Source organism: Plectropomus leopardus, chromosome 10 (genome assembly GCF_026936395.1).
Source record: "Plectropomus leopardus strain MGB_pleo_1.0 chromosome 10, ASM2693639v1, whole genome shotgun sequence".
NCBI lineage: Eukaryota > Metazoa > Chordata > Actinopteri > Perciformes > Serranidae > Plectropomus > Plectropomus leopardus.
In genome coordinates, this window is record NC_142185.1 from 11,631,084 (window position 1) to 11,650,617 (window position 19,534).

General features: G+C 38.3%; 1 protein-coding gene across 3 annotated transcripts in view; it reads left to right on the forward strand.

The window, feature by feature from the left end:
- Positions 1–19,534, forward strand: part of LOC121949095 (low-density lipoprotein receptor-related protein 1B) — a 312,361-nt gene that overhangs the window by 113,528 nt on the left and 179,299 nt on the right. For all 3 annotated transcript variants that reach the window (XM_088083039.1, XM_088083040.1, XM_088083041.1), the window contains 4 exons: positions 11,638–11,757; positions 12,398–12,526; positions 14,574–14,831; positions 16,461–16,623. In XM_088083039.1, the coding sequence (XP_087939165.1) occupies positions 11,638–11,757; positions 12,398–12,526; positions 14,574–14,831; positions 16,461–16,623 (670 nt within the window). The remainder of the gene's footprint in view (positions 1–11,637; positions 11,758–12,397; positions 12,527–14,573; positions 14,832–16,460; positions 16,624–19,534) is intronic.

A 19,534-nucleotide genomic window follows, 5' to 3' on the forward strand; every position in this document is an offset into this window, starting at 1 on the left:
TCAGCAAAAATAGTCCTCTGAATGTGGCTGAATGTTACAGTGATGAGGTGCGGCTGCCTCTCCCAGCACTCTGCTTTGACAGGCGCTCTAATGTATTTGATTCCAAAATATGTGGATCTATTTCTGCCACGTAAGGGTAATCTGGACTTTTATGCAGCGATGATTTCCATGTCATAGCAAAATTTGTCAAAGGCAATGTGTTTGCCCTCTGCAGAGAACACACTGATTTAAGTTATTTGGGGATTTAAATTATAGTTGTGAGTGCACTGGCTGCAAAGTAGCAGGAAAAAAAAAAACATTACTGACGTGCAAGTGAGAAAGCATTGTCTCCCTGGTTTATCTTCTTAGGCAAACACACACCTTAATCATTTTTTTTTCTAATAGTCTCTGACTCTGACACTGAAAAATAATACAAAAAACATTAGTATATATTTTCTAACAATGAAGCCTCTGAAAAATAAACAATGTCAAACATGCACCTTCCCTCCCACCCCCTGTCTCTGAACAACATTCAATTATCTCACTTGATTAACTTTTCATTACAACAACTCAAACAAACAAACACTTTTCTCCAGAGTGAAGGAGCCCGTGATAAGTGAGGCTCTTGTTCCGAAGTGACTAGCCATGAATACAGCTCAATGATTTTTTTAGTGATTCTCAGTAGGTTGAAAATGTGCTGCCAACCAGCCTTGTAGACTGTAACATATTAGCATATTTATTAAATTTTTGCTCCTCTAATGGATGGAACATTTACAGTAAGTAGTCAAAGTGATCGCTCTCCTCTCTCCGGTGGTGCTCTGCAATGTGCTGTGCTTTTTAGTATGTTATTCTACCTCACTGCAGTCACTTCACCAGAAAAGATGAGGTTGTAATTTCCAAAAATGTTGTGTTTCCTGCCTCTGCTTTCAGTACAGATGCATCTGATGAGTTAAAGGTCATATCCAAGAAATTTGTCAAAGTATTACACATATTAAACTCAGTGGTGCAGTGTAGGGTATATGTACAGTAGGTATACGGGCCGTATCTATGGGCAGGTTATCAGACAATGGGCCCAGATATGCAAAAGACCCCACCACCTCTCCTTCAAAGTAGCCTGACACAGCCTGGCACACAGGTGGTTTTGCTTCTGTTTTTGTTGTTTGTCTTTATTTGTAGTCATTATGCATTTTGATGTGGTTTTGTGTCTCCTTGAGGCCATTTTGTGTCCTTTTGTAGTCCCCTTGTATCTCTTTGAGGCAATTTTATGTCTATGGTTATTTTGTCTTTCTTTGAGGTCATTTTATGTCTAAAGTTATTTTGTCTCTCTCTGAAGGCATTTTTTGTCTTTGTGTAGTTATTTCATGTCTCTTTGAGGTCATTTTGTGTCTGTAGTCATTTTGTGTCTTTTTGAGTTCTTTTTGTGCCCCCCTTTTTGTGTCTGCAGTTATTATGAATCTCTTTGAGTTCATTTTATGTTTTCTTTGGTCTTTATGTTTATTTGTAGTCATTTTGTATCTTCTTTCTTCAGGTCTTCTTTGTGGTTTTTGGTCGTTTCACCTTTTTGCAATTATTTTGTGTCTTTGCAGATCTTTTTGCATCTGTTTGTTGTCTTTTTGTGTCTCTTTGATATTATGTCATTTTATGTCTTTTTGTAGTCATTTATTGCCTCTCAGGTCATTTTGTGTCTTTTTAGTCATTTCATTTCATGTCTCTTTTAGGTCATTTTGTGTCTGTCTGTTATCATTGCATGTCTCTTTGATGTCATTTTTTTATCTTTTTGTAGCTACTTTGTGTCTCTTTGATATCTTTTTTGATTGTTTTGCCCCTTTTTGTAATTTTGCGTCTCTTGGCAGTTCCTTTGCATCTTTTTGGTGTCTTTTTGTGTTTCTTTGTGGTCTTTTTTGGGTCTTCTCCTGATTTGTAGGTGTTTATTTGAGCAACATTTTGCAGGTGAAAGCCAGGGGGGCACTGATACTTTGGCTTTTGGGTCTGGCATACACCCACCTCTTTTTCTGGCTGTTCATTCCCACCCATTAGCAAAAAAGCTATTGGAGTCTGTAGAGGAGTATACCCACTTCCTCCCCTGTAACCTACCCATCTACCTGGTAGTACACCCACCTAGTCTGCAGCCACTACACCACTGATTTAACTCACATAATTTCTAATTTTTCTGTCAGATTTTGCATTGCTGTTTGAGGACTTGAGGTTCCAGGTCTTGTTATCCTGGTTAGATTTGACTGCCAGGCCCCACTACACACTATATAAATAACAGCAGACACTGGCAATCAATATTTCATGCATCTTACTTTGTTGTTCCACAGTCTGGCAAGATATTGTCACTCATATCATTACTCTCCCTAATATGAGGAAACAATCTGGTGACATCAAATCCTATTACAGTGGATTTTCCTCCTCAGGAGTGGTTAGAATTAAAATTTCATTGTTTGCTGGGAGATTTCAACACCCACACCCACGATATTTCCTCCAATATTTAAGGGCATGTCAGAAGCCTGGCACTGCACCAGTTCTCAAATCCCTGAGCGAATTGTGCTTTGAGGGATTAACAACATTTACTGTCACATTTGAGCCCCAGTTTGGGCTACAGGATTACATTTCTTGAAAACTACATGTAAACGTGCATGTATCTCTCAATTTCTTGGGAAAATTATACCTTCTAGACCATCCGGACAGCTCTGTGTCACATCAAAGCTGACACACTTAAGCTTCTCAGATAACTTTTTTAAGCCTTGTCAATAAATTGTGTCACTGCAATCATCGCTCATCTTGTACAAATAATATTTCCCTGCACACACTTATCGAAACTGTTGAATGTTTGAACCTAAGGGAATTTATGACCTAGTTTCATCTTTGTGAAATCAATCTTGTCACTCTTGCCACCCAGAGGATACCAACCACAGCTACAGACCTACAGCAGGTTAAGCTCCTAAATTATGGGTGGGAAATCGACTCATTGAAGGTCCTTGAGCCAGCCATGGGTGTAGCTTCCTGTTGGGTTTGCATCTTAATTCTGTCCCACATTAATTACAGGCCTTGACTGCAAACAGAGTTTTGGGGAGTGTGTGGCTATTCAAAGACAAAGGCCACAGCCATCCCTAAAGGGAAGCCATAATTAGGCCAGATGGGGCAATCTGAGTGTTAGCCTTGGGTTAGTCTTTTCTCGCCCATGGTGAGGCCTCTTGTTTGTACTGGCAGAGCAACAGTGCCATACTCACCATTCATACTCTACCATCTCTGTGGCTGAATGTGAAAGGTCTATGAAACTTCTTCTTAGTGGTCTGCCAGAAAGATGTGTGAGTTTTGTTTAGTGGGATGCTGTAGAGTGATTTTTTTTTGTCCCACAGAGGCAGAAATTCAGTGCTTCTGTGGTGTTTTCATTGATATAAAAACTGAAAATTTAAAGTTAAACTGAAAGTTGTATTCCCCTCACTTTTGTGTAAGGTAATAGAAACTGTGGATATGCTGTTGTTGTGCATATTTTTATTTATTTATTTATTTATTTTTTTTAAAGCATGTATAAGCATTTTCAAATGTATTTGTAAAGACAGCATCTAGGATTCAGGCCTCTGGGTGGGCATCCCTCATGTTGACTGACACATGAGAGCCGGTGTTGCCAGGAGACATTCTGTCAACCTCTGTGGCGCACTACTGACTAGAGTACATCATAGCTGTGTACAGCCTATGAAGGTTGATACAAGATGTGTTTTTCTCCCTTTTATGTCTTTGTGCCAGAAACAGCAGCGACCAGTGGCATTATATTTTTGGTTGTCTGTCCATCCGTCCATCCACTTGTCATGAACTCTATATCCATAGCACACGTCCAAGGAATTTCCTCAAATTTGGCACAAATGTCCACATATACAATTATGATACAAATGTCTAATAAGATAAAATGATAAAGTAATGACATTTTATATCCAAAGGGACAGAGGTCAGCTTCACTTTGACATCATAATGTTCTGCAAAAACACCTTTCTGGCCATTATTCAACGTCATATCTCAGGAACAGAAGGGCTTACATTTTGTGGTATACTGAATTGGTGACACTAGTCTTGGGTGTCCACCTTGACACTATGCTGATTGTATATATCTTTCTGCACCGCTGGGTTGAAGGTGTCTGTGAGTCATCAATGTTTAAGAATTTGTGGCATCTTTGCAGTAACATCCACATTTAAAACAGTGTCCACTGGCTACATATGAGTCTGAACAGACGTGGATGTAAACTGTAAATTGATTGGTTGACCATTTCTATGGTTAAGCTGATATTCCCCTTGGAATGAGGAGGCCCACAAGGTACCCTAATCAGCTGCCAGAGAATGGAACCCAAGCTTGCTAGCATTAACCCTCCTTACTAGACTGTACCTTTTAGATCATAGTATATCAGCACCTGCTGAGTCATTGGCACATACTGATGATATGTATCTACAATAATAAACTGTTCATATAAGATATTTTTATCATCTCAGAACTCAAAATTACCATGACTGCATAACTGTATTAGTACAAATAACCAGAAGATTGGATTGCATGACTTAGATTTCTTTATTATATAATTGTATATGATGAATTTACTATTCTCTACTGCTGTTGAACAGTGCCTGTGCTTTAAATAGGCCACTTATTTAGAAGACAGCACCTTATAGGTCGTGTTGATTTCTGCAGTCCATATAGTCTTCCAAACATAATTACATTGCAGTTTTCCAGATCACAGATAGAATTAAAGCAAATCATAACTCTTTTTAAAATATGTAATAAAAATAGCAAACCTATACCAAAGAACAGACCCTCCTCTGAGCCTCACATATCTCAACCAGCCTTTTTTTCCCTAGGCATAATGTGAAAACAGATGGAATTAATTTTGTGCAATTGCTAGAATCATTCTGTTGATACATCTGATTAGAGCAAATTAGACTGCAGTAGATTGCAAATTAGACTGGGCTTACTGTTGTGAATGCATATGCCTCTGTTTCGGTGTGAGTAACATTTGACCATATATTTCAGGAATTTCAGTTTCTATACTGTAGCTCATATTGTTTACTGTTTTCTATCTGTTTGCCCAGCAGCTCATGAAAATTTCTGCATGTGCTCTGAACTTCAGCAGTCACGTCTTTAAGGTGCAGTCATGATAATAGAACAAATTAAGCATGCTGCTTCTTACACCATATCCGTGATTACAATTCATAATTCGAGCGTGTTTGAGCATCTTTTACAGCTGTATTACTTCTTATTTGTAGGAGACGGCATATAGAAGAGGTTTCCATTAATGCCAGTATTTAATAATATTAAGTTTGAGTACAGCTCACAGAAAATGAAAAGCTTTTGCTAAGTAGCTAAAGCATATTTTTTTTCGCATACAGTATATTTGATAAACCATAGTATCAAGGCTACTACATGCACTTCACTATTGACTCATGCTCTAAGAGGTAGCGCTGCATAGCTCTAGATATGTGAAAAGCATCAAGCGGGCTCAGTGGTAGATATACAAACCCTGCAGCACTCTCTGTTTGCCAAAAGGGAAAGCTGATCATCTGGCGTCTTTGAGCAGATATAAGGATTAGCTTTGAATGTCTTCAGCCCGGCATGTAGTCATTTTGCATACCGCCTCACAACAGGGAAGCGTGCTAGTTACCGTACCATACGATGAATAATAATGCAGAGGTCACATGGGGTCCACACACAAGCTTGAGTGAAAGTAAACAGAGATGGTTGGAAGCAGTGTCAGTTTTTGACCCACCTGTCAAGGGCTGAAAATGTTAAAAGTACCTTCTACCTCAAAATACTTTCATCAGACAGCATTCCAATACACATTTTTTATAATGATGCTGTATTTTTTTCAATCATATAGAAATATTATGCTGAGATGCAACTTTACTGAGAAACATTTTTTTGGATCTAACTGGAGCTGTAATAAAATTGGCAAACTTATACATGTATATGATTATTAGACATTCTGTAGTCTGTCATTGCCTGCTTCCTGTTAAATCCTGTTTTTGCTCTGCATGAGAATTCAAACAGAAATAGCCGGCAGATTTTAGTCAGTTATGAGATAGGTTACTTTTTTTTAAAACTGCAGCTTTTGTTTGCGCCCCTGTCTTGTATGGACATCGTAAGAGGCGGCCACTCAGGAACCTGTTTCACACAAAGCCATTGTTTTTCTTTTGATTTGATTTCTTTTGATTGACATACAGTATGGCAGTCAGAAGGGGCAGAGAAAGTCTGTTTATACTGAGCCATTCAAATGCTAATGTCTCAAAGGAGATAGCAGCCAATGACAATGTATCTACCCAAGCAGACAATTTTTACTGGCATGTGGCTCTTTGTAGGTGTGTGTAATTCTGGTTACTTTGAACCTGCGCCTTTTCCCTGGCCATTGTCATCATGATGGCTGATTGTATTCAGTGTTTTGTCATTTCATAGAGTTTTATGCAGCTGTACTTTACCAGGAGTGCTGTGAGTTCACCTCAATATGTCCGGCAGAATCTCAGTGCATATTACCCTCACAATAACAAAAGCATATCCTCATCCTCTGAATTAGTTTGACATGAATGTTTTGCTTTTCAGGCACCCAGCTTGTGTTTGCAGAAAATGTAGTTTGGAGATTGGATCAGATGAAGCAACCTGTAGGAACACTATGGGCTCAAGCAACATTATGCACCTTTTTCCCCTAAAATAACAGCTTCAAAATAATTTTGATGGTCAGTGACTTGTAAAAAATAGCATTGCACTTCTTTCATTACGTAAGCTGAAGTAAGCTATAGTGATCTGTCTCAAGTCTAACAGAAAAATGACAATCCGGCACTAGAATGTGCATCCCTGCCAATATCCAGTGTTTCCCATACATTAATTTATTTGTGGTGTCGTGCACCATTATCAACACTGACCACCACATGTTGATTTTCTGACATTTTTTTTCTATTTAAAATAGGTAAAATCTTATTTCACCGTAGAGCTGTGCACAGTATGTTGATTCACTCAGCCTCTACTTGCCTCACTCTTGCTCTCTGTAACTGATGGCTCATATTAATGAAAGTGGGGTATTTCTCCAAATCTATAGGGGTGCCAAATTGAAGACATATAAAATATTGCATAATATTGCTTTAAATGTGTATATGTGGCTTTTCTTGTTGTGCAAGTATTTGTCCTAACCTCTTTTCAGCTGTGACACTTGGCCTTGGTAACATGACTGGCTGGCAGCTCTCATTGTTTGCAGCTACAGAATAGCTCAACAGTGAATAAACTTTAAAAACATTTAAACTTTCTAATTACTGAACACCTCGTGTTCTAGGTTGAAAGTAAGTGTAATTATACCTTTAATTCAGACCTTGTTTGACTCTGTACAAAAAGCAAGCTTGGGCTGAAAATGCAGTTGGATTCTGATCTGGAAGAAAACCATTTACATCGGAAAAGTGCTTTTTCACAGCATGTTTCTCATTTAGTTCAACGCTGTTTAGTAATTACTAGTAAAACATGAGTAATTCAGAGCTGAGCAAAACAAGATAGATGCAACAGTTTATGTTATGTCATAATCAGCACCATATTTTGTCAGTGCTGGCCACATTAAGAAATGTGTAACAGTGTTAACCAACAGGCTGTTGCATTCATTTTCAGAGTAAAACTTTAATGATCTCTTGTTAAACCGAGCTGAAAATGCATTTTGGAATGGCAGATACAACCATGACCATGACCATGACCATGACAGTCATGTTTTCTGAGCACTCGGAAATGTTTGTATACATGTATGTACACAATGCATATAGTCATATGTCTGTGCTTCTGCATGCAGCTTTACTGAACATAGGTGATACATTTATGTATTTTGTCACATTTGTATATGTGAAGACATTTTTACCTTTTGACATATATTTAGTACAAGGACTCTGCTGTCATGAAAGTATAGATTAAAGGAATGAATCCTGAAAATGTGCAATTTTTTTCCATAGGTGTGGAGACAACATAAGGAGAGCTGCAAGGCAGTGCAGATGTAGGGATGCAGTTAAGTTTGGTTATCAGCAGAATGCCCTATCACCTTTGAGGTTTTTTTGTTTGTTTGTTTGTTTTTTCTTACAAAGTTGGATCAAAGTAACTTTTGCAGTTGTCTTGCACTGAAATATTATTCCCACCTACCACATAGAGGTTTTGTCTGTACCTTAATAAAAACATAATCTGGCAGCATAACATTTCCTGCAAAACCTATTAGCCAATGCAAATTAGTTGTATATGTGCATAATGTTTAGGAGACAGGGTTATATCACCCATATGAGTATAATAAGCTCCCAACAGGAACTTTTATGTGTAGGGAGATTTCCTCACAGGCTTTCATGTAGACATTTTGGAATTATCAAGATCTTGTTTACCTTTGGGACTTGTTTGGTGCTTTTAAAATTCTCTCTAGTAAGGATGTAAGCTTGACTCCAAAAGGTAACTCAAGGTCTGCCTGTGTGTCTTGGTGGGGACAAAATGACTTGGTTGGTGAAAATCTCTCTAGCATGCATTCGATTTTCTGAGCAGTTTGAAGCTGGAGTTCAAGTAGTAAAGAGAACGATTGAAAGCAATTTGGCCCCATACAATATCACTGAGCTTTTTTTTTCTTCTTTTTTTATCACACTGAGCAAGAGCATCATAAATGGGTTTAGAGGTTGAAACAGGTTGAAATGATACTCAAAAATGATGACAATCGTTAATTAAAGTGCAGCAGTCCTCCACCAAAGTAAGACCACATAGGTTGTTTTACATGCATGACTTACGACTTGTATTTCCGTTGTTAGCCTCTAGGGGCTATGGCGATAATTACAAAAGCAAAGAAGTCAGCTGACGTAACACGATGGGACTCCCTAAAAACACAATTATCCGGATGCGTGTTGTTTTGCATAATGTAGCAGTGCACTCTTTTGGAGAGCTTCTTGACTGTGCTGTCTCAACCCATACTCTGAGTCCAGGTAAATACTTTACATGATAACCTGTTTGCATTTCTGTAAGAATTCAGAACAATAATCCAGAATCATTTTGGTTTGATGAGAAGGTGGACTGAGTGGCAAAGTACGGGCTAGTACTTTCACTAAAGCTTGTTTTATCACTAAAGCTTGTAAAAGCTTGTCTAGGCAACCTAGACTGAATAATACACAAAACTACATATTATATTTCATATTTTCCTGTAGTCTAACATCATCTAACATTATTGATACAATCTACTAACATATACTCATTTTACAATGTAACGACATGTGAGATAAGCATGGGTTAGTAACAAATGTGGTTAGTAACAAATACTCTTACTTTAAGCATAGAATGACATTTTTTTCCAAACCTAACCATGGAGTTTTGTTCCCTAAGCACGTGATTTTGGTGGAACTGTGACTATTTCACATGATTAATAACTAAGCTCTGACAGTTACTGTCATCTACAAGCTACCCTGTCATCCACCTTTAGGGGCCACACCACCTTTGTGGTTGTACTGGTTGGAGGACTTATTGACCAAATCTTTACATTTTACGCTGATTAATGTATTCTGGGGCTACTAATTCACAGAATTAGAAAATGCTTTTTTTATCTGACAAAGAAGACAAATTTCTTCATTTTTTTTCTGAAACTATATATATACTATATCTTCATTTTTCTTCATTTTTTTCTAAAACTATATATACTATACTATTTACACATCCTTATTTCAATTATATAAGATTAAACATTAAATTTGTGATAGCATATATTCCTAAATAGGAAGTATCCTGGTATGACAAATCCATTTGTCTGCCTCTGATTGAACTCATCATTTTGTGTCACTTTGTCTAGTGTAGAGTCTTTGTTTTACCACTGCCTAGTGTCTTAAACCTTCACTTTGGATAAATGTTTGCACATTTATAGTACAGCAAAATGTCTAGGTGTGCCTAACAGTCACTCTTCCAATGGCTGAATAAATGGAGTCAAGAATTGTCACCAAATGATTAATGTCTACATCATATCCTTTAAACACAGAAAAGCAATACCATGCCTCTCTGAAATAGTTTGTTTCCAGATTCCCTTTAAAGTTTATCGAGCTCCAGCTATTTGCTATCCCAAGAGTCATTTCACCCCTACGAGCCAGTGAGGAGTATTAATAAATATCCAAACAGCCTCTCTGTGGTCAATGAAATCCAAAAGCTACTGGGCATTCACCATTTTAATACTTCAATGTTTGCTTGATCTCTTATCACCTCAAAAAGTAGTTTGCCCCAAAATGAAAATTCACCCATATTCCACTCAGCCCCGTCAGTCAAAACTCCTCTGAGGGCTTTATGTAAGCAGAATACACTGAAAGTTTAACCCCGCAGTTCCATCTCAGCCCTCTCTGAAGCTATGTAAAGAAAAAGAGCTGTTGTTTTACAGCCTGCATTTTTTAAATATCAATAACAGCGTTTTGCTCTCGCTTTTTGAGATTACAATAAACAGCTTCAGTGAAAAAATGTTTTATGCCTTTGGCTTTTTGGTCAATAGTTACTCAATACATTTCATTGCTTAATATCCATCACTTACAGACTGTTTTTGTATGATTATTGGTCTGGTCTCCAACAAGCACTCGTATTTATATTATTGTTCTCCGAACAAGACAACCACACCATTTCTCTCAGTGTGTCAGTGAGCTTGCAAGAAAGTTAGACACTCTAATGAAAAAAGGACTTGTGATAACTCAGTGAGTTTTAAAAAGTGTCTGATCCACTGGTGTCACATAATTCCAACTCTGAAAGATCAAAACCAAAGACTGCACTTTCATTCAGGAAGTAATATTAACTGAAGCTTTGATTGTCGTTCAGTACCCACTACACTGTTGAATGTAAATACACCCTGTCAAGAAATGATTTGGTCCGCTGCCGCAGCATTTCATAATGTCTTGAAATGGTTAGCACAGGAAAGACCAAGTACAATCAATGCGAGCTTTTATCTTCTGTGTAGTAAGTTGACATTAATTAATGTTCAGCAGTGGCATATCAATCTTTGTGCAAAAGAGAAAAGCTTTGTGTTGAGGGTTATACTTTCTCTTGTGCTATTTATTCTGCTGAACTTTCATCATGCCATAATTAGCTGTTCTTTGTTCCCTCCTGTATAAAGATTAGTGCTATACAGAGCGTCATCACCAATCACAACTTTCAGAAAATACATGGGAAATGACAATGTTGGCACATCCTGCTGGCTGTAACAAATCAATCAATATGTCAAATAATGGCTTTTAGAATGCAAGGCTGGTAATACTTTTTAATTGTTCCCATCAGAAGTCTTTGATTGCTGGGCATTTAAACTTTATAGTGCAAAAATGACTTTTTACTCCCTTCCTTTCTCTCTCCTGTGGCATTTCGTATTTAAAATGATGACATTTATTTGGGTTGTTTTCAGTTCCATCCTTTACTGATCCTGAGGTCAAGAGTTACATAAAAACAAACACCATTTTCCTTTCCATGTGGTGATTCATAGAAACTCTTGTCCTAGAAGAATTTCAAACTTGTGATGGTCAGATATTTATTTATTGTTTTATTGCTAAATGACAGGGGAGCAGCAGAAATCCAAAAAAATATTTTCCCAATTCAAAAAGTAATTTTCCATTCCAGGTACCCTTTCCCACCTTTTTCTTCCAATCTTCACTTTTTCTCTCTTTCTCTCTCCCCCTGCAGAGCTCCTGTCAGCCTGCCATGAGCTCCGGTGCCGCTATGGCTGCGTCATGACGAGAAACGGCACCTTCTGTTTCTGCGCTGATGGCTTTGAGGTCGGCGAGGACGGGACGAGCTGCAGAGGTAGGATTCAGCTGCGCTGGTGGGGGCCTCCTGCCTCGGAGCCCTCCCCACCTCTCCCTCCCTCTCCCCAACACAAATCCCAGCTTTTGCCTTCGGCCAGACTTCCCTCAGATGAATAAGCAGGAGGTTCTAGGTATATGAGAACCATCTGTCTGCAGGCAGGACATTGTGTAACGTGCATTACACCCAAACATGCATACACACCTATACTATATGGCACACAGCTTTTCTGATTCTTTTTCTCTCCTTCTACACTCTTCATATGTGCCAAAGGCCTGGTTTCTGACAGCGAGCGAGGAAGACAGTATTTCGCTGTCAAAGGTGCCTCTAGAGTTGTAGTGTCTTACTTGGACTTTGCACATACCTTATACCAACAACATGGCACAGAAGTTGCATAATTATTTTGGAGGAAGGGGTTTAACAAAGTAGCACTGCCTCCCTCAATTTGATCCTGTTTCGGGAAGACAGGAGAAAGAGCGGTTTATATACTGCAGCTCCAAAAAAGGCTCATTGGTTATAAAAGTAATTATGCCTGAGGTGCCAGAGTGAGGCCACATTAAGTATACTTTATGTATTTGGGTCATGTTTGAGCACACCTAATTTGTTACAAATGACTCTCTTCCTTTTTTTTTTCCATAAGATCATGATGAATGTGCCATGTATGGCGCATGCAGCCAAACCTGCACGAACACCTATGGGTCATACAGATGCAGCTGCACAGAGGGATACATCCTGCAGCCTGACAGGATATCTTGCAAAGCCAGACAAGGTGAGCGGCACACTTGCATTGCAAACAACATAATCTGCATAGTATGTATGTTTCATTTCTAATAATAAACAGGGCGGTTTTGTCCAACCAGAGTGAAATTCTTGCTTATCATCAGCTTTGGTGCTCTGTAACTTTGGTAGGGGAGGATTAATGTGGTTTAGTAGTGACCACATCGATCACCCACGTGGGAATGGGTAGACATGGTCAGGCAGGATAATGATAAAATTAATGAGCATGAGATTTTAAGTGGGAGCAGTCTGGAGTATTTTGCACGGAGACAATGCCAAGCGTCACTCTGATTTATGTTAATGCCCGATGCTGCTAACAAATCTGTCCCGATGAGTAAAACAACCTACTTAAAAACAAAACAACCAAAGGAGGCATTGTGTATTGGTGGTCCGCCATCTTCAAATAAACAAACTTAACCTTGCGTGGTATATTTTTTATGTCATGCATTGTACCATAAAGTGAAGCAGATTTGTGTGTGTGTGTGTTGTTGTCATCATGGCATATATGGGTTGCAAATAGCTGGAGGCCCAACACACCTTGCTGGGGAGAACACCACAGTTGCAGCTTTTAATCAATGTGACTGGTGTCCTACCAGGAATAAACTGAATATGATTACCCATAAACTTAACTGAACCCAATGCTCACATGCATTAATATTAATTTAGCAGAGAGCGATAGAGGTATGGGGGATAACTATGGGGTTACCATTAGTTGTAAAAGCTCATGAATATAAATTTCAGATAGAGCTCTCTGAGGCTAGAAGATGAGGAGCAGCAGGGAATGAAAAACATATTAACGTGTTGAGTGTAAGATTGAAGTTGAAACTCTGCAGCACAAATGTTCTTTTTGGGGATTTAATCTTGATTCAATCTCTTCTCATTTGGCTCAGATTAAAGTGAAAGGTGTTTTTTTTTAATTATTTTTTTTAACTCTATTTGTATTCCTAGCACGAATTTGACTCTACTTCACCCTGATGATTTTCATGTCTGTTTGATAATGCACTTCACTGACTCATGATAAGTAGAAAATTGTAGATTATGAAACAGAGGGGTTGTTGCCTGTTGCATAAAATACCATTATTGTATTTACAAAATATAATAAATGGCAGGGAACATGTTTCCAAACAGAGGCATCACTGCACATTTTATCCTTCATATGTGTGTGTATATATATATATATATATATATATATATATATATATATATATATATAGATATATAGATATACATTCGTTTTGACAACAACAACAACAAAAAAAAAAAGATTCAGTGGGACTTTAAGCAAAAAAAACCCAAAACACTAAGGTTACACAAACAAACCTTTATAGTTTTTTTTCCATTAAGAATTTAGAAAAGTACTTTCTGATGGTCTGTTTAAGACAAGCCTTGCCATTATTGCTACATCAGTCTTCCATGGTTAAAAGTCGAGCTAGACCACTGTAACAGAGCCTGGTCAAAACCCCTTCCACCCCTAATGTGGGAGAAAAATGTCCGACTACTAAAAGTTGATTCAGAGGGATAAGAGGAAGCAGTTATGTTAGCAGACATTCTGATTTATTGCCTATATTAGGAAAGTAGCCCTTAACTTGAACTTCTGTGGAAGATCAGGATAAATAAGGGCCCTTTTTAGGGGGTGAACCTGATGTCAGAGAATGTGCACGCTCAATTAAGCCCATAAAGCAGCTTATCTTAGTTTCACCAGCACAGACCGTCCTGCCTAAACTTGACTTATGCTTCTCAATTTGTTGTTTTTAGTTCAAATCAGTCAGCTCTGAAAATCAGTTTTGTCAGATTGTTTTGGGCTGTTTTACCGAGTATCAGAGTAAAATCCTTCTTTCATTCTTTCTTTCGTTCTTTCTTTCTTTCTTTTTGTTTTTTGTTTTTTCTGTTTTTCTGTCTTTTTTCTTTTTCTTTTTCTCTCTCCCCCCTATCTTTCTGAGTCTAAATGCATTTCATTTCTTTTACCTCTGATGATGAAATAGTCTTTCTCACCAAGGCAAAATAAAATAATACCTTCCCTTTTTTCCCTTTCATTCCAGATCCTGGTGACAGCCGCCCAATGCTAGTCATTGGAGGTTCAGATCGTATTGTCATCACCCATCTAAATGGAACCGGCCTCCAGCCCCTGAGGTCTCTGAGTGTAAATGGAACACTGGCATTAGATTTCCAGCACAACCAGGAAAGCGTATGCTGGGCTCTGTCTACAGAGTCCTCTGGGCAACTCCGCTGTGCTGAAACAAGGAATCTGCGGGGATTCACACGGGAACACGAAATAAGAACACAACAAAGTTTGCAACGTATGTTTCCAGCTGTTCATAGTTCCCTTTTCCTACAATACATGTCCTTATTTTTCTGATGAATTTGAGTGCTTATCTGCTTTCATATTGTAAAAACTCTCACATACAGGGGGATAATGGTGAGATGAGATACACATCACCCAGCGCTGTTTGACACAAAAAAATGCTCTCCTTCTCCTTTTTTCCCATCCTGCACACTTACCTGCGAGGTCTTTCTATATCTCTTCATTATCAGTGCAGTTGAAGGCAGGTTAACCTCAGAGGTTTTGGCTGCTCTCCTTTCCCCTACAGTTGTCCTTCAAACCTGCAGGCTATGCGAGCTTCTCTTCTTCAGAAGTGCTCTCTTTCACTCTTTTTAGTTGATCTTGTCAAGATACTCAAAAATATCAGACCTGTTATAATGGGCGTAGTTTTTACTGGCTATTTTTACAGGCCTTTAATCAAAGCATAACCTATTAATGTCAAGCCCACAGATTTATAGTGGTGCTTTCATTTAGAACACCTGCGTCAGAGGTGTCAGGTTATACTGTCCTTTAATGGAAAGCTGTCAGCCAATCAGAATTCCCAGTGGCCATGGTAAAAAAATAAATAAATAAATAAAGAGGTACTGCAACAATTTTAGCCATAAAGGCTATTTTTTAAAATAACTCTAACTAACTATGTCATAAAGGCTATCTCAGCTTGGAGACTAGATATTTTCAACAGAGACCTTCATAAACATGGGCCATGGAGTTTGAAAGGTGGAGACATTGCCCAGGCAGGGAGGATCTTACAAAAATATACGGTTGAACAAGAGCGAAGGTTTCATCATTCATTTTTAGGGAGGGGAGGGATGGCAAATATGAAATGCAGTGACTAGGGGTCCTGTGCCAATTTTTTTTTTTTTTTTTTTTTTGGCACACGACTTATAAGCATCAATTAATATTTATATGCATCAATTTCTGCCTTTTTGTATCAATTTATCATGTTACTGCTACTTTTATGGGTTTTTTTTGTTTTGTTGAGAACAAATAAATCAGTGGTTCTCAACTGGTGGGTCAAGGTCCAGAGGTGGGTTGCAGGTCCATTCAGAATTTGCTTTAATTTACTTTTTTAAACATAAGAAGTTTGTTTAATAAAAACAACAACAAAAAAACCACTTTATTTTGAAGTAGAGTGAATTTCCAGCACAGAGCTTTTATATAGAAGTGCCATTACTGTTTGTTCTTCAAATATGTTTTGTTTTTTTGTGCTTTAAGCCAACATGATGTTTATATTTTGTGAAACAAAATCCAATATGGGATAATTGTGGACGTTAAACTACTAACTGCAGAGAAATCTGGACCCTGTGGCTGGACCAGTTGGGAATCACTGTTCCAGATATTAAGAGAGATGTGTCAGCTGCGTCCCTCTCCAAAATCTACAACTATGCTTCTGAGTTGCTTTATGGCAAGTGACAGGTCAAGTGTTCTTGGGGCAGGGCCGCTGACTAAAATGTGGGATATCGCAGCCTCTGCTTCTCCGATTTTGATGATTCTTTTTAATACGTTTGTTTGGTACTCGTGGAAGGTGTTAACAAATGTTCTCAAATGTGTTGTGAATATTTATCTTACTTTTACACAAGAATCTAACAGCTGTTTGTACTTGCAGATGTGGAGCACATGGCCATCGACTGGCTGACAGGCAACTTCTATTTTGTCGACCGCGTCACTGACAGGATATTTGTCTGTAACCACGCTGGGGACACATGTGTTACTATCCTACAACTAGACCTGCTAAATCCTAAAGGAATAGCTCTGGATCCTCTCATGGGGTAAGTGTTCTGCAGCCTATATAATACCCCATCTCTGAAAAGTACTGCAAGGCTCATTTATCATCATGCATCTTTTGTTAAAGAAAAAAAAAATGGACGGAGAGGGAAAAAAAATCACTATGCATAACAATTGACTTGTCTGAAAGAATGTGAGTGAGTTACAATGAAGGGATTTAAATGATTCCCTGTCCTTCGACTCAGCCCTCCTCTCTTTGAGCTGTGTAATTTGGTGGATAGCTGGTGATGCCTCAGACAGCTTCTACTGTCGAGACATTCATTTGTATTCACTGATTTCACCCCACATCCCTCAGTAGAATGGGCCCCTGCAGGACTTTCCATTACAGGATTTTTGTCTCTGTAGAGATCACAAAAAAAAGAAAAAAAGCTGAGCAACTGTGGAGTAAAAAATATTGCCACACTACTCACAGCGAAAACTAAAACATTTACAGCATGGTGTTGACGGTCACACAGAACTTATGTAGGTTCCTTAGCAGTTTACTGTGTCATCAAGAAGGAAAACAAAACAAACAGAAAAAGAAATTAAATAAATTGCATGCAGTAGCTATAACAGAATGTGAACCAGATTCAGTAGCTCAAAGCTTTTCTGCCCTCTTATTTCGAGTGAGCAAGAGACGAGCAGGGCCATTATATAGCGAGGACACGAGACAGACACCAAGCTTGCAGCATATTTGTAATGATACACAGACTTTAGAAACCATGATACACTAATATTAGTGATGCACCCTTTTCTTTAGCTCTCGTAAGAAGGTAATGACCACTTCAAAACACCAGTAAGAAATGAAGCATCTCACTGTTGTGAACCAATTCTGTTAAACAGCATCGTGCTCAGCACCCAAAACAAAATCTTAACATATAATTAATATGATCGAAGCTGAACCACATTGCTTATTTGTGAGTTTCCAGTTATAAATTGTACAGCTATCATTACCTCCATAAGCCAGTGGGTCTTATCAAAATAATTAGCTGTTGGTTTCTTAATGACAAAGACAGTTTGGATCTCGTTGCCAGTTTCTGTACGTTTCGTTCACATTAAATACTGGTCCGCTATTGGAAAGCTACATGACTTATGGTGAATAAACTGTACGTTAAAGTTTCTATTTAAGCTTGCTTCGTCTGAGTCACCTCAGACACGCTGTAAGTAAGGGTGGTGGGTGGTTTTTCAGTGCCCTTGTAGTAATGACACATGACGTGCCCGCGCATGTGTGTATAGAGGGATGATTTTATGGCTATAGAGTCTGCTGGCCCACAAGGGAGCTGGACATGCGGGCTGCTGGCTAGATTGTCTGTATGAGACACAGAAGTTTTTCCAAGGCCTCTTCCTGCCTCTAATTGGTGAGATATGGGTACAGCTGTTTCTGAAGAGGCGAGCCTGAGAGAGGTCTGTCAGCCTGGAGCAATGGAGTGAAAACAAAAGAAATCAGGGAGGTGTTAGATAGCAGCACAGTGTGAGCAACAGTGTTTATAGAACATGCTCCGGTTTGGCACTCCATTGTTGTTGTTATTTGATTCTTATTCTGTCTCTCTGCCTTTCTTACTATCAGATAAGGCATTTTTACTGTGCTATAGGAAAGCTTTTTGATGGACAAGCCTTTCTTCTTTCTTTAAAAAAAATTGCCTTTTTGGAGGAGAGTTTGATTGATGGTATGGATTTTTCATCAGCTGGAATTCAAGCTACCTGTGTGTCCCATTTCAGTTCAAGATTAGTGAAGCCTTTAAGATGTGAGGAAAAGGTAGTTTCAAGATCCTGCACTATGCTACTGTGTCAACTCTCTCCCTTTGAAATTACGTTTAATTAATACTAATTTGTTTTACGTAATACCTGTTGGGGAAAAGATAATGACTACCTGGATGATGTTGTATAGCAATGTTTTGTCAAGCCATCTTACCGATGGGAATGTTATTCGTTTTGTGGGTATTTGATCAATTTTGACCTGATGATAAGAGAAGTAGTTGGATCAAACATTAAAGGAATGCTTCATCCCCTCAAATTATCATTTGTATATCAATTGCTTAGTCCCTTGTTAAGTTGAATTCCGGTAGAAAACTCTTTTGTTTATGTTGCATGCCTTGTCAATGCAAAAGAATCCAGAAAAGGCAAACATTCTTAATGAACTAAATCATTGGGGATTTAACAACAGGAAAACTACATATTATTTACAAATTCTCACACGACTTGTGCAGTATATTAAAAGTCTTATTTATCCAGTCGTAATACTCCCTAAACACATACATTTTCACTTAAACTTACAGTCTCAAGTATATTTGAGTAGTGCACCTGCACAGCTGTTGCAAAGGTGTTAGATTTTAGTGAAAGTTTATAGGAAACTGATTATACCGCACAAGTTGTGTCAGAGTTTGTAAATGGTTGCTTTGAAGAAGTTTTGCTGTGGTTACATGCAGTCCCCTTTATAATCGTTTTCTTTGGTTTTGCATTCTTTGTTCATGTTAGAAAAACATTTTCTTCGCACATTCAACATTACATACAGTGGGTAATTGACATACAAATGAGAATTTTGGGAGTAAAGTTTTCTTTTAAGGAATGACCAAAGGGCATTACAACTCATCTTGAGAGAAACATTTTAACCATTTTACAGTCGACATAATGGCTTCCTTTCCCTCAAGAGGAAAAAAATGCAGCTATTCTCCGTTGTTTGTACTGAAATGCAATTTGCTACTTACAGCTGATACTTATAGTTGTTCACCAGGTTAGAGATCTTGACTATTATTGTAGATGTTTCATTGTAAAGGTGCATCTAAGTCTGAAAACTGCAACGCTCAACAAAGCAGCTGATGCAAGTTAACTATTTCCTGCCACTGCTGTACAAAATGGACAGAGAGCTACTACTCAAACGAAAACTCACAAAACAGCTTCCATCGTAAGTTGTAACAC